Source organism: Amblyomma maculatum, chromosome 7 (genome assembly GCF_055883805.1).
Source record: "Amblyomma maculatum isolate TAMU_Amacu chromosome 7, ASM5588380v1, whole genome shotgun sequence".
NCBI classification, from domain to species: Eukaryota; Metazoa; Arthropoda; class Arachnida; order Ixodida; family Ixodidae; genus Amblyomma; species Amblyomma maculatum.
The window spans coordinates 3,002,785-3,030,138 of NC_139350.1; the positions used below are offsets into that span (position 1 = coordinate 3,002,785).

General features: G+C 48.2%; 1 protein-coding gene across 3 annotated transcripts in view; it reads right to left on the reverse strand.

Moving 5' to 3' along the window:
* LOC146182602 (uncharacterized) overlaps window positions 1–26,653 on the reverse strand; it is a 75,296-nt gene extending 48,643 nt beyond the window's left edge. For all 3 annotated transcript variants that reach the window (XM_084608881.1, XM_084608880.1, XM_084608879.1), the window contains exons 1-3: window positions 26,576–26,653; window positions 26,093–26,208; window positions 11,204–11,291 (exon numbers count right to left, since the gene is read on the reverse strand). In XM_084608881.1, coding sequence (XP_084465007.1) covers window positions 11,204–11,291; window positions 26,093–26,208; window positions 26,576–26,653 — 282 coding nt within the window. The remainder of the gene's footprint in view (window positions 1–11,203; window positions 11,292–26,092; window positions 26,209–26,575) is intronic.
* Window positions 26,654–27,354: the final 701 nt, after the last annotated feature.

The window sequence follows — 27,354 nt, forward strand, 5'->3', positions numbered from 1 at the left end:
TGGTCGGTGCCTTGTCGACATATAAGCATACATTAGTCACTTCAGGAAAGCAGAATGCACTCATGCACGATTCATCAGCTATGGCTGCACCTTGTCTAGTAGGAACAGATGGTGCGGGTTATGTAGCTTTTGCCTAGGTGCTCCTTGAGGAAGGTACCGCATGCATTGTTTAGAATACATTAAAGTAATGTACAGGCAACGTTTCATCATTTTTTGTTGGTATAACGTTGAAATAACGTCAATGTTTTCAGAACGTTGTAGAAACATTAGTGCATAACGTTATCTGGTGATCAAAAATAGTGACATTAGCAACAATCGGGCAACGTTTCTGACATTTGTGGCCATTCAGATAACGTTCGTGACATTTTGCGTTACCTACTTGCGAACTGCAAGTGCAGTTGTCGCCGCAGTTGGCAGCGCTGGTTGTCACCAATCTTCGAAGCTACACGCAAGAATCGCGCACAGGAGCATGCGAGCGGCTATGCTAGAGACACAGCGAAGCGGGCGATCCAAAAACGCTGTTCGCCGTGGCTTTGGCGCAAAAGAAACAAGGTCTAGCGACGACCAGGGAGCAGCGCACGATCTGAGTGCAGTCGGCCTCAGCGCCCGTGGACGGCATCTCTGCGGTAACCTGGCGGCATTCGATACTGCACTTAAGCGGTGAGAATTTGTGTACTTTCACGATGAAGCTGAGGGCAGACCTTTTTTGACGCACGTACCATTTAAGTATCCACAAGCCGCAAATATGGTCCATGCTTCTAAGACGAGACGGGACTACAGTATGCTGCTGCGTCGTCATTCGGTACACGAAACGCACACGGTACACCCATTTAATCGGTACGGCATTGAATCGGACCAGCGCGCACTTTCAGCTGGACGCACATCGTTTAGGAAGTGTCAATGTGCAACGCGCACGCTTGTGTTATATCGTGTACGCATCGGTCGAGCCAGAATCTACGACGCAAAACATGAGCAAAGCAGCTCGCCACATGCAGTTCGGCAGCGCAGGTTGTCACCAATTTCCGCAGCTTCACGCAAGAATCGCGCACAGGAACATGCGAGCAGGTATACGCTAGAGACGCAGCGAAGCAGGCGATTCCAAAATGCCGTCCGCCGTTGCTTCGATGCAAAAGAAACAAGGCATAGCGACGAGCAGGAAGCAGCGCACGACCGAAGTGCGTCGGCCGCAGTGCCCGCGGACGGCAACCTGGCGGCATCCGGTGTTACACTTAAGTGGTGTGAATTTGTGTACTTTCGCGATGAAGCTGTGGGCAAACCTTTTTTGACTCACGTTCCATTTAATAATCAACACGCCGCACAAATGGTCGATGCTGCAAAGACGAGACGGGACACGGGACTACAGTATGCTGCTGCGCCTTCGGTCGGTACATGAATGTTGATGCTGGCTATTTAATCGGTGCGGTGTTGAATCGGACCAGCTGGTGCTCTTTTTGCACTCCTGCACCGATGCCCACTTTCAGTTGGACGCCACCGCCTTTTCGGTTAACATCGCTAACCGAAGCGCCAAGCTCGGGTTCACGCATGCAGTGCATATGCATGCAGCACTCGAGCAGACGACTTTCGCGGCTATCGAAACTGTGTCCGGGACGTAGTAGTCGTTGCGGCTGCAGCCAATGGCAGCCTGTCGTGACCTATCACTCTTGAAACTTGTGACATAGGTAATCACGGCAGAATAGTTCAAAATCACTGCCTTTGTTGCAAGGAGTTGCTTTGGGGGAACGCTCGGAAGCATTCGTTCTACACATTCAAAACGTTTATCAATGACCTTTTTAGCCATTTTTACCCTCTTTAAAGGCAGAGACTGCATCACTGTTTTTTCGTGCCTTACGTGACCAGTACTGAACTTTGTGTCACAGTCATCACTTGGATGTTGATACTGAAAGAGCATGAGAGAAGAAATTCAATCAATTATTTAGTGTTCTGAAATGAGTACCCTGTGGTGATCCAGGTCTTGTGAATCGCGACAAAGGCAGCCAAAAATCTGCCTGGCTTACGACCATCCCACTCTCTGCCAAGAATTACCTAGGGCACATATGAATGGTGCGGTGCACCTAAATAGAGTATAGAAGTATACCATTTTGCAAAAAACCATGATCATGCATGCACAGATCTAAGGCGACCATGACTGCTAGGAAAAAGCTCACATGGATCATGCGAAAAGATTTCTGTGCAATATGTTTGATAAAGGGGCAGCTAGCAAGATAAAAGAACTTATAAAGAGGGTATGTACCAGTCGCAAAATAAAAGAAGGCGTCGGGAAAAAAACAACTGCAGCCCCGTTCCACGTTCTTGTGAACGAGAATAAGAAAATCAAGAATTGTGAATGCTGCAAAGTGTTTACGCAGATTGTGCCAGGCTTGTCCATTCATTGCGGAGAGGGCACTCATGCATCTTTTGCAGAATATGCATCCAGTTTTCTTGCGGATAAATTCCATGGCTTCTTGCACTGCGGCCGATGTGCCATATTTCTTGTGCCGATTTCTTGGTAATGTTTTGGTTTGTAATGTTTAACGTCCCAAAGTGACTCAGGCTATGAGAGACGCCGTAGTGGAGGACTGCGGAAATTTCGACCACCTGGGGTTCTTTACCGTGCACTGAATCGCAGAGCACACGGGCGCCTTGCTTTTCGCCTCCATCGAAGAGCGGCCACCGAGGCCGGGATTCAATCCCGCGTACTTGGGAACAGTAGTCGGGCGCCGTCACCACTGCGCCACCCCGGCGGGGTGATCTCTTGGTAATGAATTCGCAATAATTGTAATGTAAATTATGAATTCCTTAACACGGATCAATGGTGAAATCCAACTGTTCCTGAGCCAGTGTAGCTATGGTAATGTATTATCAGCCCACTTTACCAGGCTACTGGGTTTGTTTTGAAAAAAATATCACCTTTACAACATGGCATGATTCACTCGGGTAGGTGACTATATTGCCGCGAATCATTCGAATCTTTGTTCTTTTTAGACAGCCACTGGTATGCGGCCTTATCACTCAACCTAGCGCGCGTATCGATTATGTGATGTTTGTTATTCATGCCTGTTGTCTTGAGATGATGCAGTAATATTTTGTTGTGCAAGATGCGCCAAGATGTTTCTCGAAGATTCCGACCACTCACGTGTGCTTCTGCAATGTTCCAGGTTGTGCTAGTCACCGCGAACGGCTTTATCTTCAGGTTTCTTTGCAGCCTTTAAATTCTGCATTGACGGGTGCGATGGGCATTATTAGTTCGACGATCGACGAGCACGTTTGTTGTTACCACCGTCGCCGAGTCGCTTCATTCTTTACGGGTGCAAGTGAGTCCAATAAAGAGTTAATTTCAGCACTATCACTCCTGTGTCTTCTTGTAGTGTCTACAGCCTTGTCACCACTACGTGACATCTGGTGGAGGTGCTGCCCTTAATCCTTCAAGTGAAGATATCAACTTTGTTCCTGTCGCCCTAGGGGACCAGCCTACAGGTCACTGAGCCAGCCGCCGACATCAAGGGCTCCAACTCGAACACGGTCTGCTGCCTGATCCCGTTTGACCCCGGACGGCATCAACTTTGGAAATGGCCTAATCAACAGCACAGGTTGTCTTCGTGCTGCCCCGGGAGCGCCCCATTTTCCAAGGACTGCTCACTAAAGATGCGGAAGACTGGACTGACCTTTTCGACCGTGTGGCAGAATTCAACGGCTGGAACGACGCTACGAAACTCAGGCAAGTCTACTTTGATTTTCAAGGACATGCCCGAGTTTGGTTCGAAAATCACGAGACTTCTTTGAAGGATTGGGAGATTTAAAAAAAATGTTTTTGACTGCGTTTGCAAGTATCGCTAGGAGGGAGCCCTGGCCCTCTTTCAACTAAGATCTAAACTCCCTAATGAGCCTGTCCTGGCTTACATTGAGGAAATGAAGTGCCTCTTTCGCTGCGCCGACCCTAACATGACCAAAGGTTTGAAAGTGAAATTTATAATGCGAGGCGATAAAGTGTCTCTTTTTGCAGGGCTTGTCAAACATCCGCCACAAACCGTGGCGGAATTTGAAACTGAAACGTCGACCATCGAGAGAATGATGGACACCAGAATGCGCCACTACGATCAACCGCTCCAATCGGTCTAAGCAAGCCCCTAGAGCAGCGCATCTGCGAGCGGAGAAAGCCTTGGGAACCTCATCCGGGAGATCGTGCGAGAGGAGCTCCGCAAATTGCTGCCATCATCCCAACAACCGCAGGTGGCGACGCTCACGGACGTTATCATGAGGAAGTCCGGCAGACACTGAGCGTTCCTAAAGCAGCGGCTCCGATGGCCCCAGTGCAAGCGGCAGCGATGAAATATGCTGCCGCGCTACGTCGTCCTGCACTCCGTTGCGACCTTCCAACCTCTCGCCGCTACCGTCCTGTTCTCGAAAGCCGCCCCTCGGTCCCCGCCCGCCAAGCCTACGAATGACCTTCAAACCCCAGGAAGTGTGACACCTGGAGGACGGCAAACGATTGCCCACTCTGTTTCCATTGCGGGGAGGCCGGCCACATCCTACTCCATTTCCCGTACAGATGCACGCGCATAGCAGAGTCACCAAGTCGTCGGTACCGCTCTTCATCGCCGTACGGCACTTGATTTGCATAGCCAGGCCGCAACTATGATGACAATGTGCGATTAAGGTCCGCTATTCCCCATAGGGTAAACTAAAGGCAGAACCTTTGGAGGTGACGTTGCTCAATGGCTAAAAAAGGAAGATCCTCCGCTGCCGACGACGACTGATGACGACACAGCCGTTTCACCACCGCTCCATACAACATAGACGACAACACGACCAGAGTGCAAGCCGACACTGCCGCCCAGAAGTAACAACGGCAAGCCCTGGCCGTGACCTGAATAAATGATGGAGCCGAGATCTAACCCTGAGGCCCACGTGCAATGCGAGGACACGAACAAGCGACCTTGAAGTTGCTGTCAGTGAAAGTACGGTAACCCCCTTGGTTGACACCAGAGCCTCATATTCCGTTATCAGTGGAACGTTCGCCACCCAGCTCAAGAAAGTGGCAACCATTTGGGATGGCCTGCTAATCCGCACCGCTGGTGGTAACTATATTGCGCCGTACAGGCGATGCACCGCAAGAGTGACAGTGAATGGACGCACTTACCCTACGAGCTTCTTAGTCTTGCAGCAGTGCTCCCGTAATGTGATTTGAGTATGGACTTTCTGAATGCCCATCGGGCGATCATCGACCTCCGCTCAAAGCTCATTAAGTTCTCCACGGACCTTCCACGACTACTTCGACGCAACACGTCGCTCTAAACGTCCTAGACGAAGTATTGAGTATTCCGCCCCAATCAAGCATCGCTGTCTTCGTGGTTACCAGCGACATCGAAACTGCTGAAGGTGTCGTCGAAGGAAACACCCAGTTGCTTTTGGAATGAGGACTAGGAGTCGCAAGAGGCATCGCCCGTTTCCGTCATGGACAAGCTCAAGTGCTCGTCACAAACATCACCGAAGAATACCGGCACCTGAACAAGGGCATGACGTTTGCTTTCCTTGACAAGCTAGCGGACACCCGAGAAGTCTTCGCTGTCCCCAGCCGACTTGAAGACGATGCACCAAACCGAGCCAAGCAGCCCGTTTTCGACATCAACCCAGCGCTCCCCCGAGACAGAGAGACCAAATTCGCACTCTTCTTGAAAGCTACAGCGAGTGCTTTTCTTCAGCGTCGAAGGTGCGGCAAACTCCTTTGGCAAAGCATGGCATCATCACAGACGAACATGCTCGACCACTATGTCAAAGCCCCTACCGTATATCGCCACGAGGATGCCAGGCCATACGACATGAAGTTGAGGAAATGCTGCGTGATGACGCGATCCAGCCATCGAACAACCCCTGGGCGGCACCAGGCATTTTGGTGAAGACCGCGCACTACGCCTCTGCGTTGATTACCGCTGCTTGAATAGCTTAACGAAGAAGGATGTCTACCCCCTCCCCCGAATCGATGACACACTGTAACGCTAAGTACTTTTCGTTGATGAACCTAAAGAGCGGGCAGTGGCAGATTGAGGCCGATGAAAGGGACCGTGAGAAGACCACGTTTATTATGCCAGACGGCCTCTTCGAGTTCAGTGTAATGTCATTTGGCCTCTGTTCTGCATCAGCGACATCCCAGCATGTAATGAATACCGTGTTGGCTGGCTTGAAGTGGCAAATTTGTCTACTGTAATTAGACGACGTTGTCGTCTTCTTTTCGAACTTTGAAGAGCATCTGAGAAAGCTTCGAACAGTACTTGACGCAATAAAGTCTTCGGGTTTAACGTTAGGAGCAGAGAAGTGTCACTTCGCCTACGAAGAGATGTTGTTTCTGGGTCATATCGTCAGCAAGGCGGGAGTTCACCCCACCCACTGAAAACAGCTCCGATCGCACAGTTTCCACAGCCCGGTGACAAGAAAGCTGTGCGTCGATTGTTCGGACTGTGCGCGTATTACGGACGATTTGGCAAGAACTTTTTGTGCCTTGCCAAACCTTTGCACAGCTTACAAAGGCAGACGTGCCATTTAAATGGAAAGCACCGCAAGCAGAAGTCTTCGAGGAACTTAAGCGCTGCCTACAGTCCCCTCCTGGGTTAGGCCACTTTGATGAGAACATCGAGAAAGATACATACCGACGCGAGAAGTCTAGGCCTAAGCGCCGTTCTCATTCAGAAGAATGGCGGATAGGAGAACGTAATCACCTACGCTAGCAGGTCCCTCTCGAAAGCCAAATTCAATTACTCAGCGACCGAGGAGTGTCTCGCGATCATCTGGGTCACTTCAATGATTAGCCCGTACTTATACGGCCGACCGTCCAAGGTGGTAAGCGATCACCACACGCTGTGCTGGCTGGCAAATTTGAAAGACCGTTCCGGCCACCTTGCCCGATGGAGCCTACGTCTTCAAGAATTTGACATCACAGTTGTCTACAAGTCAGGCTGCAAGCACTCCGATGCCGACTGTTATGAGCCCTGTTGATGCGCCGGTTATTTGGGACCGGTAAGAGCCAGCAGTTTCGTAGAACGATTATACCCTGATATGAAAGCGCTAGCCGATTACTTAAAAGACCGCTTCCCCTCCTGATGTGTTCAGGTGTCATTTATTATCTTTCGCGTTAAGCTATGGCCTCCTCGTGAAGAACTACGCACCCAATAGGACCGCGCAGCTTCTTGTTGTGCCTAAAAGCCTCCGGCAGGAAATTCTGCAGGTGTTGCACGATGGAGCCCACAGCATGTCATCTCGGGTTTGCACGCACGTTGCATCGAATCGAGGAGAAGTACTACTTGCCGCAACTGCCTGCAGAAGTTGCCCACTTGGTGAAGACGTGTCGTGAGTGCCAACGACACAAGACGCTTCAAAGTTCTGCCCGTACATATACGGCCGACCATTCAAGGTGGTAAGCGATCACCACGCGCTCTGCTGGCTGGCAAATTCGAAGGACCCCTCCGGCCGGCTTGCTCGATGGAGCCTACGTCTTCAAGAATTCGACATCACAGTCGTCTACAAGTCAAACCGCACGAGCCCCCGTTGATGCGCCGGCGAACGAAGACAAAGACGCCTTTTCGGGACTGGTAAGCGCCAGCAATTTTTTTTATGCAAGTATACTTCAAAAATTTTTTTTGCCACCCAATTCTTGGCCGATCCCCCTCTGCGGGTATGTGCCATATGTTATTTGGACAAAAACAGTTCTGCAGAACAGCGATCAGATCCTGAGCTGAAAGCGATAGCCGATTACTTAGAAGAAAAGACCGCTTCCTTTCCTGCTGTGTTCAGGCGATATCATCGTTCGCGTTAAGCAATGACATCCTCGTTAAGAACTTCGCACCCAACAGGACCGCGCATTTCTTGTTGTGCCTAAAAACCTCCGGCAGAAAATTCTACAGGCGTTGCACGATGAGCCCACAGCAGGCAATCTCGGGATTGCACGCACCTTGCGTCGAATTCAGGAGAAGTACTACCAGCCGCGACTGCCTGCCAATGTTGCCCACTACGTGAAGACATGCTGTGAGTGCCAACGATGCAAGACTCCGCTGATCAGACCAGCAGGACTACTGAAACCGATTCCGCCCCAACCCTGCCCTTTCAACAAATTGGGATGGATCTCCTCGGCACTTTTTCATCATCTATGGTTAACAAGTGGATCATCATGGCCACCGATTACCTTACCCGTTACGCCAAAGCAAAAGCACTACGCAATGGTACCGCGGTAGAAGTCGCCAAAGTTTTTGTCGAACAAGTTCTCTTGCGACACGACGCCCCAGAATTGCTCATCACGGACAGCGGAACGGCTTTACGGCCGAGTTGACACAAGCTATCTTGAAATACAGCCATACGAGCCATCGACGAACAACTACGAACCATCAACAGACCAATGCACTTACGGAGCACCTGAACAAAATGATCGCGGACATGGTCGCCATGTACGTCGACGCTAAATGTAAGACCTGGGACGCCACCTTACCATACGTGATTTACGCATATAACATGGCCATCCATGTGACAGAGTGACACCGTTCATGCTTGTGTACGGCAGGGAGCCCACAATGATGCTCGATGAGATGTTGCCACACGTGACAGCAGACAACCCCGACATCGCCGCCTACCTGCAGCGTGCAGAGGAAGTCCGACGACTCGCCCGGCTGTGCATCAAAGTCCAGCAACATACGGACACCCGGCCGTACAACTTTTTTTTCCGACGACGCGACGCAGAGTACAGACCGGGAGACCAAGTGTGGGGTGTGGGTTTGGATGCCGATACGCCGCCGCGGACTGAGTGAAAAGCTCTTGTGGCGTTACATCGGTCCACACGAAGTCCTTCGGCGCATCGGACCGCTTAATTATGAAGTCATCCCTGATGGCAGGACCACGTCTCAGCTGCGCAGGAGGGGCCCAGAAATCGTCCATGTTGTGCGCCTAAAGCCTTATTACGCGCGCTAAAGGCCCTAGCTATTTTAATTTCTTGTATTTTGTTTACTTTTTTATGTTTGTTGCGTAAGCATAGATGCGATGCCTTTTTGAGGGAGAGCAATGCCGCAAATCATTAGAATCTGTTCTTTTTAGACAGGCGATGCCTTTTTGAAGGGGAGCAATGCCGCAAATCATTCGAATCTTTGTTCTTTTTAGACAGCCGCTGGTGCACGGCCCTATCACTGTGAATCTAGCTCGCGTATCGATTATGTGTTTTTTTCTATTCATGCCTGTTGTCCCGAGATGATGCTGTATTATTTGTCGCGCAAGATGCTCCGAGATGTTACTCGAAGATTCCGACCACTCGCGTGTGTTTCTGCAACGTTCCAGGTTGTGCTAGTCACCGTTTGCAGCTTTATCTCGATGTTTCTTTGGCGCCTTTAAATTGAGCCTTGACGGGTGCGACGAGCATTCTTAGTTCGAAGCACGTTTGTTACTGTCGCCACCGCCGAGTTGCTTAGTTCTTTTGCGAGTGCAAGTCAGCCCAATAAAGAGGTAATTCCTGTAATATCACTCCTGGGTCCTGTTTTGGCGTCTACGGCCTTGTAAACACTACGTGACACTATTTCCACGGGACGCAATGCACAAACCTACATTCCCTGAGGCAGCATATTAAGGTGCCGTTGCTTGCTGGTGTGCCAAGCTCTTTCACAGCATGTTTAAAAAAATTCTTCAACGGTACTAACCTGGTGCCACTGAAATTGCTCAACACAAAAGAGTGGTAAACCCTTGGCCGATGGAGAAAGTCTCACCATGAGTAGTTAAAGGACTCCGCGGGTGACACCAGTGCACTCTTTCAGAAGCAACAATATATTTTCTATCATGCAAGGCTGGCCTGCCAGAGCAGTTTGACTTCATATTACACTTTGGTTTGCTTTCAACAAACTCTGCTCACAGTATACGACAGCAGATACCTCTCAGGCACCCACAAAGTTTGGTTTCTTAATCCTTTCAGTGTTATTGGGATACCGGCCCATTCTCTACTCCCGTTCAAAAATGCACGCTGGTACTGAAAGTTAGCAAGCCGAGGAAGATGCCACCATCCGTAGCCTCTTTCCCAAAGTGTGTATTATTCTTTCGCACTGACTGTAAGTTGAAGGACGCAGATGCTATAGAGCACCACCACGGGCAGATTTAAATAGAGGAGGGGGATGGCACGGATTCTGATGAAGCCAAAATTTTACAGAGCACCATGACTAATGGCCATTTTTTGACTACCGGCAAAGTCCAAAAGACACGTGGTCCAAATGGGACTGCTCCCCACCACTTCTTCTTTCTAGCCAACTTTCCCTTCCAAGAGCGATCCACAAAATTGTGCCCCTGGGAGCCATGGCAACCACCCCCTTCCCTCCCAGCGACATGGTTACTAGCTCTACACGTAACACTTTCGAAAGGAGTGGAAGCTTTTCTGTATGCAAACGCTCCTGCGCTTAAAACTTACTTCAAACATTCACGACGGTGGTTCTTCCTCCTAACGTGTACTTGCATAAGTAATTTTTTTATCATTCTCTCAACATGCACACAACGCCCCATAAAGTTCATGGAGCACGCGCTGCTGCCTCTTTGCAGTCTTGCTCATAACTACCAGTGGGAAGTGAACAAAGGCCACTACATTATTGCCCTTTCATGTTACTCTCGCAATATCTCATTTTTATTTTCCAGATCACTGACAGTGCTCCCTCATGAAAAAACCCAACATTAAAAGGGCTAAGCCTGTCACAGTGTCTATCTCCAAGGGTCAAGAAGTTCATAATGCAAGGGGCACAACAGTACAACCAGTTACAATTAGAATCATCTAGGTCTTCTGCAATGTGTTTAGGGGTAGCAGCAGCGCATAATGAATAGGTTTCAACACCACTGCTAGCGAGCAATATCTACTAGTTAAACCATCTAATGCACATTTGACATTATTTTGTTAATTAGCGAACACATTTATTGACATCATAAGCCCTTGAAAGGCCTTCCCACGAGCGAAGAAAGAAAGAAATGCAAAACAAATGTGCACTCGTAGAGAATGCATCAATGAACAAAAACATCTTGACACCTAAAAATAAATATGCTCGTAGACAAGAAGAAAACAATTAAGCTTAATTAGGCATAAAGCTGAAAGCACCCATGCCAGGTGTTCCCAACTAGACTCCAACTGATTTGCCAAATGGTGGTACGAGACTAAAATGCGAAGGACCAAGAGTTGCGGGTTTGAATGGTCCTGCAGAGCCACACTTACGGCCATGGAAGTGACGGATGATTTGGAGAACAGACGTTCTGCTTCCTTGAATTTGCGGTTCCGCTTGTCCGCCTTGCTATTTGAGTTCCTGTGAAACGCAAATCCAATGCACATGAGGACAGCACCAATTGCAGGGCTTGCTCACGTGACAGTGAAGCCCCTCACAGCGGCAACAAGAATTAGGGTGGGCGAATAAAAAAAGAAGGAAAAAATAATTGTGCCCGGCCCGCACCGCATAAAGCACAACGAGGAAATTGTTGTGACGAACGTTTGACCCGCTCAATATTGAGGCTTAATCACAATACATGATTTTCAGACAAAATACGGAATGGCATCGGCCTCACCTGAGCACTGCAAAGAGATTCCACTCAACAAATTGAGCTTCTCTTGGGAATGACGATTGCACCAGATGAGCAGTTTCATTACTTTTAGACGTACAGGCCAAGTATAGGAAAGGTGTCAACAATCAAATCCAGTGAATGTGGAATTCTCTCCGCATTAGAGCCCTTTAGAAAATGATTTTTTTATGTATTTTCAAGTTGGCTTTGCCATCGCTCCCCCTCATTAACCAGGAGGCAAAACTTGCCAGGCATATAGTCAGGTGAATTACAAATCAAAGGCCACTGAAAATATTGTGCCAAGCCATTGCCAGCCAACAGTCATTGATAGATCTGAATTAAAATGTCCAACAAATTGACAACCAGCTTAGTCGATGTGTGTGTCACAATTCTATTAATAAAAATTTGCAAGAATATCTAGCAAACTAAGCGCGATTCCTTGATTTCATGACAGGTTTAAAGCAAAGGAAAAGGCAACATGTTTCTCATCATAAGGCAGTGGCTTTGACAAAGACTTATCTTTCCTATGACCAGATGCATATCGCATGAAAACTGAACATACACAAGATATCTTCTATAAAACTAAAATTGTTAGATATGAACGTTTTGTCAAAAATATTACTGCGTATACTCCAAACACAAATAATGAAGAACATGGTTTCCTTGCTGAAAACAAACATCCATATTATGGTTTTGAAACAACAAAATTAGTACTGGGAATTAATATAAATGGTCTCAAATGCAAAAAAAAAAAATAAATACCATAAAGTGCAAGTGCAGCTACTTCTGCTATACAACTCGGTAATACCTGCCTTTTTGTTATAACAAGGAACACCAAGCTGCTTTGTGACATACAGTGATGCTCCTTATCACTTCCCAAATGAGCTCGAAACAATTCTGCCGGCACGGACGATGGCATTGCAAAAGCTACAAGAAGCTCTTGCTATTGTGTACCTCGTAAATTGCATAGGTTAATATGGGACTTTTCTGTGCATACTCTGTGTGTTGTGTAAATGAACTTTTTCTTGAACGACTGTTTACCATGTGATCAGCTGGCAACATTAAATGCTATGCAACATATGTGGAAGCAAGGCTTTTACAGACACATACTAAACTTCTTTTGCCTTGCCAGGCAATGCCCTTTCAACAAGGCTGTTCGGTGGGTTCTCGGCAAAAGAGAAGCCGACATAATTACAAAAGAAATCATGTGAAGCCTCCATGCACCTGACTGCAAGACATATGTTGGCAGAACTCAGAGTGCTCACTCAGGCTAACTCACAAGATTTCAGTTAACCTACGGGATCCCACAACTTAAGCTCACTGAACTCCAAAACTCATTTAGACTCATAACTAACTCCAACTTATGACTCTTCTGGCGTCAACCACTCGTTGCGACTCGCGATTCATCTGGGCTGACTCACTCATTTTGACTCACAATGCCTCTGGACTCATTCGTTTTGGTTCACGAGTCATCTTGGCTGACTCATTGATCTGAACTTATGACTCATCTAGGCAAGCTCACTCATCGCGGCTCACAACACATTTGAACTCGCTCGTTTCGACTCGCGAATGATTTGAGCTCACTAACCGCGCTTAGCAGTTCCTTTGGCACAAGTGGCCTGACCAAGGCACTTGTGTTAAAGGGGTCATGACAGCTAACATTTGAGCATAAACTGATTATTGCATTTCAATCCACACACGTTAAATAGTAGATAGTCTTAAAATTAATTTTTATTAATATCGAAATCAGCTTTCTGGTCTGGCAACAATTAGCCACTGACGTCACAACGAGATCTCAGGCTGCGCTCTTGGATGCACGCTGTGGGCGGTGGTCACAGAGTTTTTTTTTTCTTCAGCAAAAATATTTTATTTGCATATTCTTTTTTCTTTTACAAACCTTCACTATAATCTGCGACCTTAGTGACCCTCGGACTTATTATTTAGCCATAAATCAGAAGCATATTATTTTTACGTTATTACATTATGAGAGTTAGCTTATTTAGCAACAAAACGTTCCCGCATATAAAAAGGCGCATATCCAACGTTTCCTCCCGCTGTGTGCAGCAAATGGGGGGATGGGTTAGTGCTGTCTTGCTGAGCTATTGACCGTCGCTCTTTCGGTCCAAAACTAAGAGGAAACCCCAGACAAGCATCCGTTGACGCGAGAGCATATCTTACGACATTAGAGAAGCACACAAAACTTTCGAACGAAGCAGTACGCATTGACATGCTGGTATATGTGCGTGTTAGTCAAACTAAATTATTTCTGGCTGGTAAAGAATTTTGTTTGCAAAACTATGTGCAGTGTGGCCACGGCCAGCGCACGACAGCATACGTCGCCACCGCTGTTTCAGTCCTGTCATCGCAAAACCCACCGCGATGCGAATGCGCAAAAAAAATGCCGACGATTATGTTACTTTCTAATGCGAAATTTAAGCACAGCTCATCAGCTGTTTCACCTTTTTGGTAGATTGAGGCAAAGGTTTCAAGCAAGACACGTACAATTACAGACAATGTTTTTAATTTTTCACACGTATTCCTTCAAGAAATACTCCACTAACAGTTCTTGGCTGTCATGAAAGAAGCTTTGTGGTCAGAGAAATGAAGAGCGACTGAGTTATCGGGAAGTTGCGGGAGGCAGAGCGTGGGCCCATAGGAACATTGCGCGACGAACAGATAGCAGCGACTGACTGATGCCGCTGACGCCGCTAGCGAGTGAAGAGAACGTGACTGCGTTTTGGCTTGGGATGCACGCACCGTGATCCACTGATAGCGAGCAGGCGTTTCGGTAACCGGAGAGCCCCCTCACCGCCACGCAGGAAAAGGGGGAAGGGGGGTATAAGCCGCGGCAAACGGGGGAGCGCGCGCAGCAATCAGATAATACGCGCGGTCGGCGCCAGGCAGGAAAAGGGGCTGAGCTGGAGGGGCTGAAAGAGGGGCGGAACTGGTTAAGAGGCCGACGCCAACACCGGCGGCGACGCCGACGCGAAACCCAGGAACGGTCGCCAAAGAGCTGCGCTCTAAAAAAAATTGCCCGCATCAAACAAGAGCTTCCCATCTGCCGCCATCTCCGCGTCTCGCCTCCTCCGCAGCCACGCACGCGTCTGCGACCGACTCCCGAGCCAAATTCCGTCTCGTGAGTACTTCAACATAATCACAGTAAACATACATCATTTAGTATGTAATTTGTGAGCCCTAAACTCCCGCAGGAATGCACGGATTCGCAGATTACGCCCCCAGTGTGTTTGTTTAATCACCAGCGGCGCCAACATGTCTACCGGCTAGCGCTTGCCAGGCAGTCACATAGACGCTTCCCGCTCAATGTGCACGCGCTTTGTGATGTAAGCAGACATAGATTTTAGGTCACTACTGCCAGAACTATACTCCTTGCCGCATGCAACCGCTAAGGCTTGTGAATGCGTGCTCCGTAATCGCCGGAACTGTAGGCCTGAACCCCGCATACTCGCGCTAGGCCTACTCGTCGCGAAACGGGCCGGTAGTTCGGCATCGACTAACTTTTCTGACCAAGGTCATTGCTGATGAGAAAGAAGAAAATATAAAGTGCAGCCGCTTGTTTTCCTTTTTCTAGAGTTAAGCTACAGAAAAGCATGGCCGTTCAAGCCGTTAACTCATCGGCTGTCAAGTTCTCACTCGGCATCCGATCGCGGTCCGACCAAAACAGATCGGGCGACCGTCCGCTGATCAGTTTCGTCGCCGTCGCGGGGCCGAAAACCCCACACTACGGTGATAGTTGACCGTTGGTCGTGCTGGCGTCGTTTCCGGTGTAATGCGACAGATCGTGCGTCGATAAGCTATGGAACCTAACCGTGCAGCTCACTGTGACCATGCCTTATGCTGAAGAAAACATGCCTTACTCTACATTGCTTTCGTACGGTAACACATCGTTATCGAGGTCGAGGCGCTCACTCATGAGTCGACTCACTCGGGCTTACAGTCTGGACTCACATTCAGATCATGATCCGAGTCGTGAGTCCGGACTCACAGTTAGATAATAATCTGAGTCATGAGTGAATCCTGACTCGCATTCAGATTATGATCTGAGTTTTGCCGAGTCTGACCTAGAAAGTTCCTATGAAATCAAATGAATTCTTGCTCAGAGTTTGTTTATTTCTGAGATACTATGGGTTAGTGTCCGTACGCCACAAACATCTCAAACACTATGCATTCCCGGAAAATGAAAGTAATCTGAATAAATTAGAAGTAAAAGATTTAAAACATGAATATGAAACCAGGCTTTTTTTTATTGGTGAGTTTGTTCCCTAATTAGATTTCAAAGCCTCCTTACCGCTCACAAATGCACACGAACGATGTTGATTCAGTGTATCAAGCTCACCGACCTTGTGATGTTCACGTTCGATTGTAGATCCCCAGGTGGTCGAAATTACTTCGTAGCCCTTTCTCTCTTTCCGCTTTCAATCCCATGGTCCTTCCCTTACGGCACGGTTCAGGTGTCCGCAGAAACAAGTGTGACAGATACTGCGCCTTTCCCTTCCTGTGAGCCTTTAAAGGCCTCCAAATGCGCACCTCAGTGTTTGAGAGAGACTGATCTGGGGCCGGATAGCTTCAATTTAGCTTATAGTGCTCGGCAATTTCATGATATGTTATGATGCAAACTTTCATTCACTTGCAATCAGGCTGTTCCGCATCAGCTCGGTGGTAGAAAGCTCGGGCGATCTCGTGTGCAAAAAATCATGATCTGAAGTGATGGAGTGAGTAATGGGCACAAGTCGCTAATTAGATCCTAGCGGGCTCGAATTGCCTGTGTAATTCTAATAATGAATAAGCTTCTTGGCGAGCTGATGATGTAGAGCAATTTCGTTGTTTCTGTTACGCAATTATTTTGATTGTGGCGATTAATGCAGGTTAGTCAAACATTTGTTCTCGTCGTGTTGTATTGCGGTGGATATATAGTTCTTCCTTTGCTGTTCATTTATTTCGGAATATCTCGCAAATGAATTCGCGGGTTAGCTGCTAATTGGTGCATAGCGATGCGAACGAGCCAGGCTAGTCGTGTATAGCTAATATTATCAGGCTAAGTTCGAAGAGACCATTGTGTAACCACATTTTTAATGTTCTTATTGCGAAAAGTCACAGGCTCCCCACCACAGACCAAGAATCTTGTCCGATATTTCTTTTTGTGTGCCATTGCTCTAATTGGGTAGGCTGTTTGAGGAGGTCACAGATACGTGGCTACGTACGTGGGTAATTTAAACGGATTCCGGTATAGCTAAAATTTTGCTTCGGTCGATGTGGTTCAAAACCTGTCCAACATAATTTGCCTACAGTGACCACGATGGTGACCTCCAGGGCCGCTTTATATTTTGCCCAGCTATCGCCGAAATTTGACCTCGACTGATTTGGGCAAAAATATGTCCAATTTAATATGACTATGCCGAACAAGATGGTGACCTCCAAAATTGACCGGGCCCACTCTCAAATTTGGTCCCCTCACACCAGTAGAGGCACAAGAAATTCATGACTATATGGACTGGGCTTCTAAGCTCCTACGGGACGTATCCCTTAGCGAAAAATTGGCTCCGGCAGAACATATTGGCGATCCAGTTGACAGCAGACTACTCCACCTCTGGGAGGCCTATCAGAATTTAGAGAAACGATGGCTCAGGCAAAAACATAATCGCAAATTAAAACAAAAAATGGCGCAAACGCTCCAGCTTATCACCGAACACGCGGCCGAGCTCTCGTCACAGCAATGGAATCAGTTATATAACCGATTAGACGGCACTCTACACATGACTCGTGGTCCCTCCTCCGCTATATGCTAAACCCATGTTCCTCACGGTCAGAAAATAATAAACAAATCACCAAACTACTGCATGAGGTGGAGAAACAGGGGCAAGACATTGAAGCAGCTCTTAAAGCCACATACTTCCCCGACCTAAAGCAGGAACCATTACCGGCTTACAAAGGAACCCCCAATTCAGACTTGGGCGCTCCCATCACAGAGGCGGAGGTATGGGCTGCCCTGGGTAGGCTCCGCACCACGTCCGCACCAGGTCTTGATGGAGTAACTAACAAAGCGCTACGAAATTTAGACGCCAAATCATTAGCCTCTCTCACTAGGTACATGAATCAACACTGGGACCAGGGCACGCTGCCCCCGGAATGGAAATCAGCCAAGGTAACTTTCATACCAAAACCTGACAAACCTTTAGACCTTAAGAATCTGAGACCAATCTCTCTCACCTCCTGCACAGGTAAAGTCATGGAGCCCGTAATCCTAAATCGACTTAACCGATACATGGAGCAAAACCAGCTCTTCCCCACCACCATGCTTGGCTTCCGCGCGGGCCTGTCAACTCAAGACGTCATGTTAAAACTTAAGGAGGATGTGCTCAGTCCCATTTTCCCTCACATCACCAGAGCTATCCTTGCATTGGACCTGACGAAGGCCTTTGATAATGTTGCCCACTCCACTTTACAATCACTGAGCGACCTAAATGTGAGCTCTCGCACGCATGACTATGTTGCTGCCTTTCTCAGCAGCCGATCCGTCTGCCTACAATTAGGCACAGTAAAAACTTGCCCTTTCACGCTAGGCAGTAAGAGAACGACCCAGGGAACAGTTTTGTCGCCATTTCTTTTTAACATTACTCTTATCCCGTTAGCGAGGGATCTTGACAAAATTCCTTCCATCTACCACTCCTTGTATGCGGATGACATCACCATCTGGGTCAATACCGGCAACCATGGCGAAATAGAATCCAAACTTCAGCTGGCCGCTGACACTGTCGCTACGCATGCAAGCAGCATTGGTCTAAGCTGCTCGGCAGCTAGATCTGAGCTCATAGTCATGGACCTAAAAGAACGGAACCCCCCTAATATTCAAGTCACATTAAACGACACCCCCATCCGGAGGGTCAATAGAATCAAAATTTTAGGTCTCAGTATTTCTGACAACGGCTCCCACGCCGAGACCATAAAATTAATTCGTGCTGCCATTTTGAATACAGCCTCACTAATTAAGCGTATCGCCAATCGCCATTGCGGCATGAGGGAAGCAGACACACGTCACCTCATTCAAGCATTTTGCCTATGCAGGATCACCTACTCCATCCCTTACCTCTACCTCACACCCACGGAGACCGAGCAACTGAACAGACTTATCTGCACAGCTTACAAAAGCGCTCTCCTCCTCCCTAAATCAACGCCTACTGAAAAACTACTTCAACTAGGGGTTCACAACACCTTGGGAGAGCTGGTAGAAGCTCACCTCATTAGTCAGTACCACAGACTCTCACATACCGAAACCGGCCAAATTCTTCTGCCCCGAATTGGGATAAACCCACCCGGTCATACCTCGGCCACGCGCAATCCTTCCACCGCTGTTAGCAACAATCTTTACATTCCGCCTCTTCCCAAAAATACCCACCCGGAGCATAATTGTGAGAGACGGAAAGCTAGAGCCAAGGCTTTGCACAAGCACTGCCCTCCTGGCGCTCCGGCAGTTTACGTAGACGCGGCCGAATATTCAAACCGACCAGCTTTCGCATTAGCCATCGTGGATGGATTCCACAACACGATAGTCAATGCGTCCATTCCAAATTTGCAGGATTCCCTGCAAGCTGAAGAAGCAGCAATTGCCCTAGCAATCACACACTCCTCTGCTGAGTATATCTTCTCAGACTCTAAAACAGCAATTAGTAATTATGCCCATCGCAAAATCCACTCCCCGGCCGCAAACATTCTGGCATCATCCCCTCCACCGAATCACCTCATCACCCTCCTCTTGGTTCCTGCGCACAGCGAACACCCAGGCAACACGGCCGCTCACTCCCAAGCCGCTCACTCGTCAACCGGGCTGAGAGCGACCTGGTGCCTTCGTCTCGCAGTGCCAGAGATCGGCTTCTTAACTACCACAACCTCACCGTATTTTATAGAAATTCCCGCCGTCTGTACCCTCCTCCGCATAAATCTCTTCTCAAAAGCGACCAGGCTTTCTGGCGCAGACTTCAGACGGCCACAGTCATGACCCCTTTCCTTCTCTCTATTATAAACTGTGGCGAAACCTCTCCTCACTGCCACTTGTGTCCTAGCACCAGAGCCGACTTTACTCACGTCTTCCTGAACTGCCCGAACAAACCCAAGCCCCCGTGGCAAGGGCCAAGACATCAGGAGAGATGGGAGGCTGCTCTGCGCAGCTCGCTGCCGGTGGTACAGCTTCTGACAGTGAGCTGGGCCCAAGGGGTCGCCGAAGCTCAAAAGTGCCCGGCCATCTAGAGCGGCCTGAGGGCCCATCGTCGTCCTGCTCCCTCACTTCCCTTTACCCCCCCCCCCTCACTTGGTTCTTTTTTGAATCGTTAAAGTTGCTACCTACCTACTTTGACCTGAACTGATTTCAGACCAAAGTGAACAGACAACACAATTCGATTACGGCGAACACGATGGTGACCTCCAAATTTTGGTTTGGGTCACACACGGTTTACCAACCATCGAAATTTGATTTTGGCCAATTTACATCAAAAGCGATCAGTTCCTAATTACATTGACTATTCTCGACACTATGGTTACCTATAAATTTAGGCATGACCATTTCCAGAATTTGGCCCAGGCCGCCTTTGAAGTTTCATCTTTATAATTGGTATCCAACCATTATTGACTGTGCCCGACAAGGCGGCAACCACCAAATCGGCCGTAGCCATATAAAAAATTTCGCCCGTGCTATTGCTAAAAGACCAAGCTTTCGTACTGCAATCGGCTTAACAGAGATAATCCCTACCATATTTTTCCTTTTCCTGTATCCTTTATACTCATTCATTACTGAAGAACAGTCTAATCATGTAATGTTACACATTTTTTGTTCTATTTATTTCCTGTGTTTTTCTCTGTACTGCCTTCCGCCTGCTTATACAAGTTTTAGGACCGTCACTCGTTGCTTGTCGAGAGTGGAAATGAGTGAGTCTATGATGAGTGAGTCCCGATGAGTCGAAATGAGTCAGCTCAAATGGGTCGTGAGTTGAAATGAGTGAGTCCAGATGAGTCTGAGTTCAAAGTCGTGAGTCGAAGTGAGTGAGCGCAGATGAGTTGTGAGTCAAAAATTAGTGAGTCGAGATGAGTGAGTGCAGATGTCGCGAGTCAAAAATGAGTAAGTCGAGATGAGTGAGTGAGCCCTGATTAGTTATGAGTCTGAGTGAGCCCGAGTGAATCATCATGCGTGAGTTTGAATTCACGAGTGAGTGAGCCCGAGTGAGTTGCCAGTTTGCGTGAGTTCGAGTTCATGAGCGTGAGTGAGTCGAGGCCTTGTGGGTCTGAGAGAGTGAGCCCGCAGATGGACCTAATTTTTCTGAGTGAGCCTGAGTGAGGACATGCGATTTTGCCGACCTATGTATCGAGCACATCTGTATGAGGAACAACCACTGTGGCAATCGTCCACAAAAGAGAGAGACGTGACATTTGATATTGCAACCTGCATTGCAGACGATGCGCCGCTGTGTATACTCTGTGATGTCACACGAGCATTTCAAAATGGTGGTCGTTCTGGGTGGGAGGAGCTTCTCGATTCTAATTTTATCGCGTTTTTTTGTAATATGCGTCGCTCGCTAGGCACTCAAACTGCGTGTAGAATCACAGACGTGTATATTACTCGCAGAAGTATAAAACGGCAATACATTGACCGACCCTGTCATCGCCCCTATAAGATAGGAGGCTTTGTTTTTTGTACTTCAAACAGCTGATCGTTTTTCATACTGTAAGTTAAGTGTTGCTTGTGATTTTTAACTTTGTTATTATTAACAATTGAAGTTTAATATCGTTTTTCGGTGACCAAAAGCAGTTGCTGACAGATGGTGCCAAGCCACCACACCCTCAAGCATCCTTTATCTTTCTTTTAAGCATCTCGTTTCCTTGAGTTCCACCACTCGTGTCTCTGATCACGACATGAACAAGAGCCAGGAGTCGGTAATCACTCATGACTCGGATCATGAACTTCATTTAAGCGAGAGTGAGCACAAGGGAGTCCGCCTCTGGGTGATTCTGCCGGCCTATGATCCAAGATGATAATCATCATCATGTGACCATGTGGTAAATTTTTATTTAGCCATGTTTTTCTTGTCAGAATAAATCCAGTTGCTAATCTGTCCTTGTCTTGTGCCTGCATTTTCCTTCTTGTGCTTCTCACATGACAATGCATGTTTTTATCATAGTTACTTGAAAATGAGTGCCCTTCAATTGCATGTGAGTGTTTATTGCTAAGTACACACCTATCCTGCCAAAATAAAACAAATGGGCTAATGGTCCTTCTTGCCTTCGGCCACATTATGTAAAACTCAAATAGTAACAAGTTATGGTTAAGCTGTTTACATCTTTCCTCAATGGATGAAATAGGGATGGCTTGAGCTGTGCTAGCCTCCAGCTGTATAAAAAAAAAAACAGCTATTCAGAAAGCACTAGCTTCAAAAAGCTATGCGCACTTTACAAGCGTGATCTGTAAACCATAGGTGCAAGCAAAGTATTGTGACTAAACGCATACAGTTTCAATCACAATGTTTGTTCTAAGGTTGCCAACTATCTTCAATGCTGAGGGACAACTGATCTTTGTGCGGAGAGCCACACGTTCTGGACACAAGCTGCCTTGCTCTCATGAGACTCACTTTTGCAACAATGCCCGTTGCAAGTCAACAGTCTTGTAAGGCCGCGGTGGCTCATTCTCTAATATTTCGGCGGGCGCCCCGCAGAAAGCGGCGATGGGAATTTCCACAAGCTTCGAGAAAGCCACGCGACCGATTACGTAATCTCGGCCACCGCACTGCGCCTCCTCGCCCTCGTCGTCATGGGCTGAGTTACGCGTGCATTCCCCCGCACGTACCCGGCCCTCCTTCTCGCTTCGCGCGGGAAGGCCGCGCGTGCTGACGAGTTTCGAAAAAAATTCCAGACCTCTCCAGAGGGCCGAGGGGGGGAGGCATAGCTTTGGCAGCGCTAAGTTGTTTTCCGTTCCTCCTCCGCGCCAGAAGCTTCTGCGCTGGCTATTTATGAGCGCGCCGCGCAGCCATCGATGGTTCTGGTTCCTGTGCTGAGGCTAGTCATCGACGAAAACAGCATAGCAGGCAGGCCCCGACTAGGAAGTAAAAAGAGCGATGCGCTCAGTTTGCAGTTAGTCTTTCGCCCAGTCTCTTTCGTAATGTCTGTAGTCTCACTGCCTCGTGTAAATAAGTTTTCTGTGTCTTGTGTTTGTGTCGCGTATAAAGTTAATTTTCGTTTTGTTACTGCAAGTTCGTCGTCCTACGTCTCAATGTGTGTTTGTGTGTGAACTGCACGTCGCCTGCCGAATCGAGGAGCACCTTGCAGAGGTGAGGAGGATTTGAAGAAGACGAAGAACCTGACGTTTACTGGCACAGTCGGCAGTACGATTCGACAAACTGCAGCACTCCGTAAGCCCTGCTCGTTACTCGAGCCGTCGCAAAGTTATCGGCGCTCACCGAAGTCTGCCGTCCGTTCAAGGTGGAAGAGCTTAGCTGCGTGCAAGGACCTAGGGACCCCAAGAGGAGACGGTCAGAGGCAGCGGCGAGTAGGAGTGCCCACCAGCGAGGAGCGGCGCGGCAAGGAGGGAGCAACCGTTGCTGAGGTGCTGAGATCTCCCGGTCGTTCAGGGTAGGAGCTTCATCGACGCGTGCAAGGACCCAGGGACCCCAAGCGGGGATGGTCAGAGGCAGCAATGATAGGAAGTGCCCACCAGTGAGGAGCGACGCGGGAAGGAGCAACCGTTGTCCAGGTGAGCGGGATTTCTTGCGTCCGTTGGTGTGCGTGGCTCAGGCAATTGGAGCGGGAGGTGCGCGGTGTCGACGTGTAGTTAGATTAGTCAACATGAACACGAGGAAGTCAGTGTTTTCCGGATGGACCATCGTGTCCGTTAGAGTCCCCGTAGCTGCACTGAGACGGAAGAATTGCTTAACAAAGCCGAACAGTAAGGACCTAGTGAAGCGTCGAGAGACAGAGGCGAAAGTAGAGACTGAATTAGAAATATGGAGATAGCAGCTAAGTTGGAAATCGCAAAGATCGAGGCGGAATTGAGAAAGTGCGAATTGGATGCTCAAAAGGTGATAGCGGAGGCAGAAGTCGAAAAGGCTCAAGCGGAGGTTAGATTATTACGAATGCCTCGTGATTTGCAAATTGAAGCAAGTAGAAGAAACTAAAAAGAACGCTTCGAAAGAGCAGCCCCTAACAGTACTCTCAAGCTGCGTGTCTGGTGACGCAGCAGCCTCTGCGTCGGACGCTGCCACGAGTACAGAGACGACCTTCGCCGGAGCGAGCGATGCTGTCGGCGTGCGCGGCGCGTTGCCGGCCAGCGAAGTAAACAACGCCACAACATCGGCTAAAGTATTCCCAATAGAAGTGCCCGCGTGCGCTCAGATTACCGAGGGCGTCAGCGTCCCATCAGGTGCACCGGAAGGCGCGTGGCAGCAGTAGACCGAACTCAAACCCGCTGTAGACGAGGTAATTGAAGAGCGTAAAGCTGCCGCGTGTTTACAAACTGATCCTGACGTGTTAAATGCAGCAAATGCGGGTGAAACAGCGACACCGGGCGCGTGCGCTTACCAATAACAGGGTGCCACAGTTGATTCAGTGACAGCGGTCGCGAGCGACGCGATCGTCGAGATCCGCGATCATACGTTGACCGCAGCAGAAGTCTCAGCAGCTATCGCAAACATCAAAGTCAGTACCGCAACAGTCGCTGAATTGGCCACCGTTTGCACTCGTGAACCCGAGACGCTCAGTAAAGCGATGAGTCTCCCATTCGAAGGCGAGCGGTTAGCATGCTGCATTTTTGCAGACTTATACAAGCCACCCGATGCGACGCCCCTCCCTAGCTCTAACGAGTGTCGAGATGAAATAAATCCTTCACTTGTGCCTGAGCAGCGTAGCGCTGGCGGGCGTGAGCGGTCCTGCTCGCCTGTGCATGAAAGTGCGCTCGCGAGCATGGAGTGACAAGCGAAGTGTGCAAAGAACACTTGCCGGACTTGGCCACATGTGATGCGTGCGGAACTCTAGGATCTGGGACCTATCGTGAAAGTTTTGCATGTTGTGTAGTGTCTGTACACAAGAAAAGTGCTTGTGAATTTTGTGTGACAGGAACTGCGACCTATCGCGAATGTCGTTTGTACCACCCAGGGACTGTGAGCAGAAAGTGTGCATGTAGACTGTGTTATAGCGGAAGGAAAGTCGCGGCCTTTTGTAATGTTCGGTTTGGCTGGGCAAAAAATCCCAGCAATCCTCTTATGGTGCGACGTGTAAGGCCGCGGTGGCCCATTCTCTAAGGTTTCGGCGCGCGCGCCGCAGAAAGCGGCGATGGAAATTTGCACAAGCTTCGAGAAAGCGACGCGACCGATTATGTAATCTCGGCCACCGCACTGCGCCTCCTCGCCCTCGTCGTCATGGGCTGAGTCACGCGTGCATTCCCCCACACGGACCCGGCCCTCCTCCTCGCTTCGCGCGGGAAGGCCGCGCGTGCTGACCACGTTCGAGAAAATTCCAGACCTCTCTAGCGAGCCAAGGGGGGGAGGCATAGCTTTGGCGGCGCTAAGCTGCTTTCCGCGCCTCCTCAGGGCCTAGAAGCTTCTGCTCTGGCTATTTCAGAGCGCGCCGCGCAGTCATCGGCGGTTCTGGTTCTTGTGCTGAGGCTGGTCAGCAACGAAGACAGTGTAGCAGGCAGGCCCCGACTGAGAAGTCGTAAAATGAGCGATGCGCTCGTTTTGCAGTTCGTTTTTCGCTCAGTCTATTTTGTAAAGTGTGCCGCCTCTCTGTCTCGTGTAAATAAGTTTTCTGTACCCTGTGCTTCGTGTTCTTGTTATATAAAGTTAATTTTCGTTTTGTTACGGCAAGTTACAAACGTCCTACGTCTCAATGTATGTTGTGTGATAGAACGGCACGTCGCCTGCCAAATCAAGGAGCACCTTGGAGAGGTGCGGAAAATTTGAAGAACGACGTTTACTAGTCTGTTAACGTCAATGCTTGCAAGGCAAGACATCTGTGCTCATTTGATATGCGGCAGATATTCTAGATGCGCAGCCAGCCACACATGCTGCTTGCATAATTAGTTCTGATTCATTAACAATGTCCTATGGAAGACAACACTATGGTATATTAAAAATGCCTGTGGAGTAAAAACGCTTACCTAAAACACGTAAAAAAAAGAAGTACATGTCAAACTCACTGTAGTAGAGAAGAAAGTTGAGCTAACTCCAATATGAAATGCGAATATTCGACAGTGCAATTGTCCCAAGCAGGCAGTAGAAAAGCATCGCTTAATAGACCTAAAAATTAAAGTCTAGGGTTCTACGTAATCCCATCTGGCGAGAGAAATTCATACTTACTTGTCAAAAAACATACTCTCGCCAAAGATGCTACAAAACAAACATACACTCGCATCTTTAGCGAGTGTATATTTTTTGACAGTTCAGACCAAGAAACTGAGACACGTCGAAGGAGAAACAAGATATCTGCTTGTGGTACTTCTTTCTTGCTTTGCAATTACCCCGCCTAGAAACCCCACCGGAATTCGCAGCCGATCGTTACTTACTTGTCCGGAGCCAGGCTAACGTCCCAGCCTCTTATAATGTTTCCATCCTGCTGTGTCTCTTCCAGATAACTTCCTTCGAGTTCATAGATCTCTCGCTCAATATTCGCTAAAGCCTCCTGTAAACGAAAGGAATAATGGTAAGTTCGCGCCGATATGTACAATGGGTATCTAAAAAAATGGTTTCAGAAAGCAACTGTGTCGTTAGCACAAGCACAGCACCGCAGCTTGAAAGTAGTAAAAACTTAAATGCAACCGAAGGGACACCTGCGGCAATACAAGTCTAGTAAACTCGTGCCGGTAAAACGTAAACACACGTATGGCCCGCTACACACATGCAGCATCCCCATGTTGCACCAATGCTAGCGCCATTTTGAAAGAGGGGAAAGAACGAACGATTCTTCCCATCTCACGGAACCTTTGGAAATCTGTGCATGAAAAAGTGATAGAGCAACAGTTTGTACAAAACTGAGGAGCCTTACGCACCGCGGTTTCAGCCTTGCGCTTCACAAGTTTAGCGAGTTCAGCTCTCGCACTTAAAAAGCTGCTCTTCTTCGACGCCATCTTTGTCGTTTGTGTAGCCCCGCACCAAATGATTTGCTAATGATTTTTTTGTTGTGCTTCAAGGCGTTATTTTAAATATGCCTGTGTACAAATAAATATAATACTTTTATGTTTTAAACATTTATTTTGTTTCAAAATAATCAAGCATATTTGTTAGTTTCAGTTTCTGTTTTAAAAGTGTACATTTTATATACTAATTTGCTTTTTTCCAGCACCTTAAAAAGAAGCAGAGAGGATAAATATTTTTTCAATTCTGTCCAGTTTTATTGCATGACAAATGACGTGAGGGTGAGCGCATAGAGTTCCTTACACTAACTAGAGGGAAAGCTGAGGGCGCTGCACTTCAGCCACCATGGGCGCGCTAAGAATCATGGGCCGGTGTGCTACTTTTTTTCTTTATTGCCGGTCATCACCAACACAAAACAAAACCAACAAAAACGCGCTACAAACAGAATGATCACAGCAGAGCGGTTACCACAAGCATGACACTTAATACAGAAGCCGGCAGACTCATACGAGTTGCCTTTGTCAAGTTAAAATTCCTTCAGCTCGCATAGTGGTTCGACTCTTGAAATCCAGTCTGGCACAGTGGTCTTAAATTTGTGCATTTCAACCAATGCGTGTATACTCTCGCGAAAGTAGAGCCTTGCAGGGCGGGCGTCAGGGCCACAGGGAAAATCGCCATTCTGGACCGCCATAGA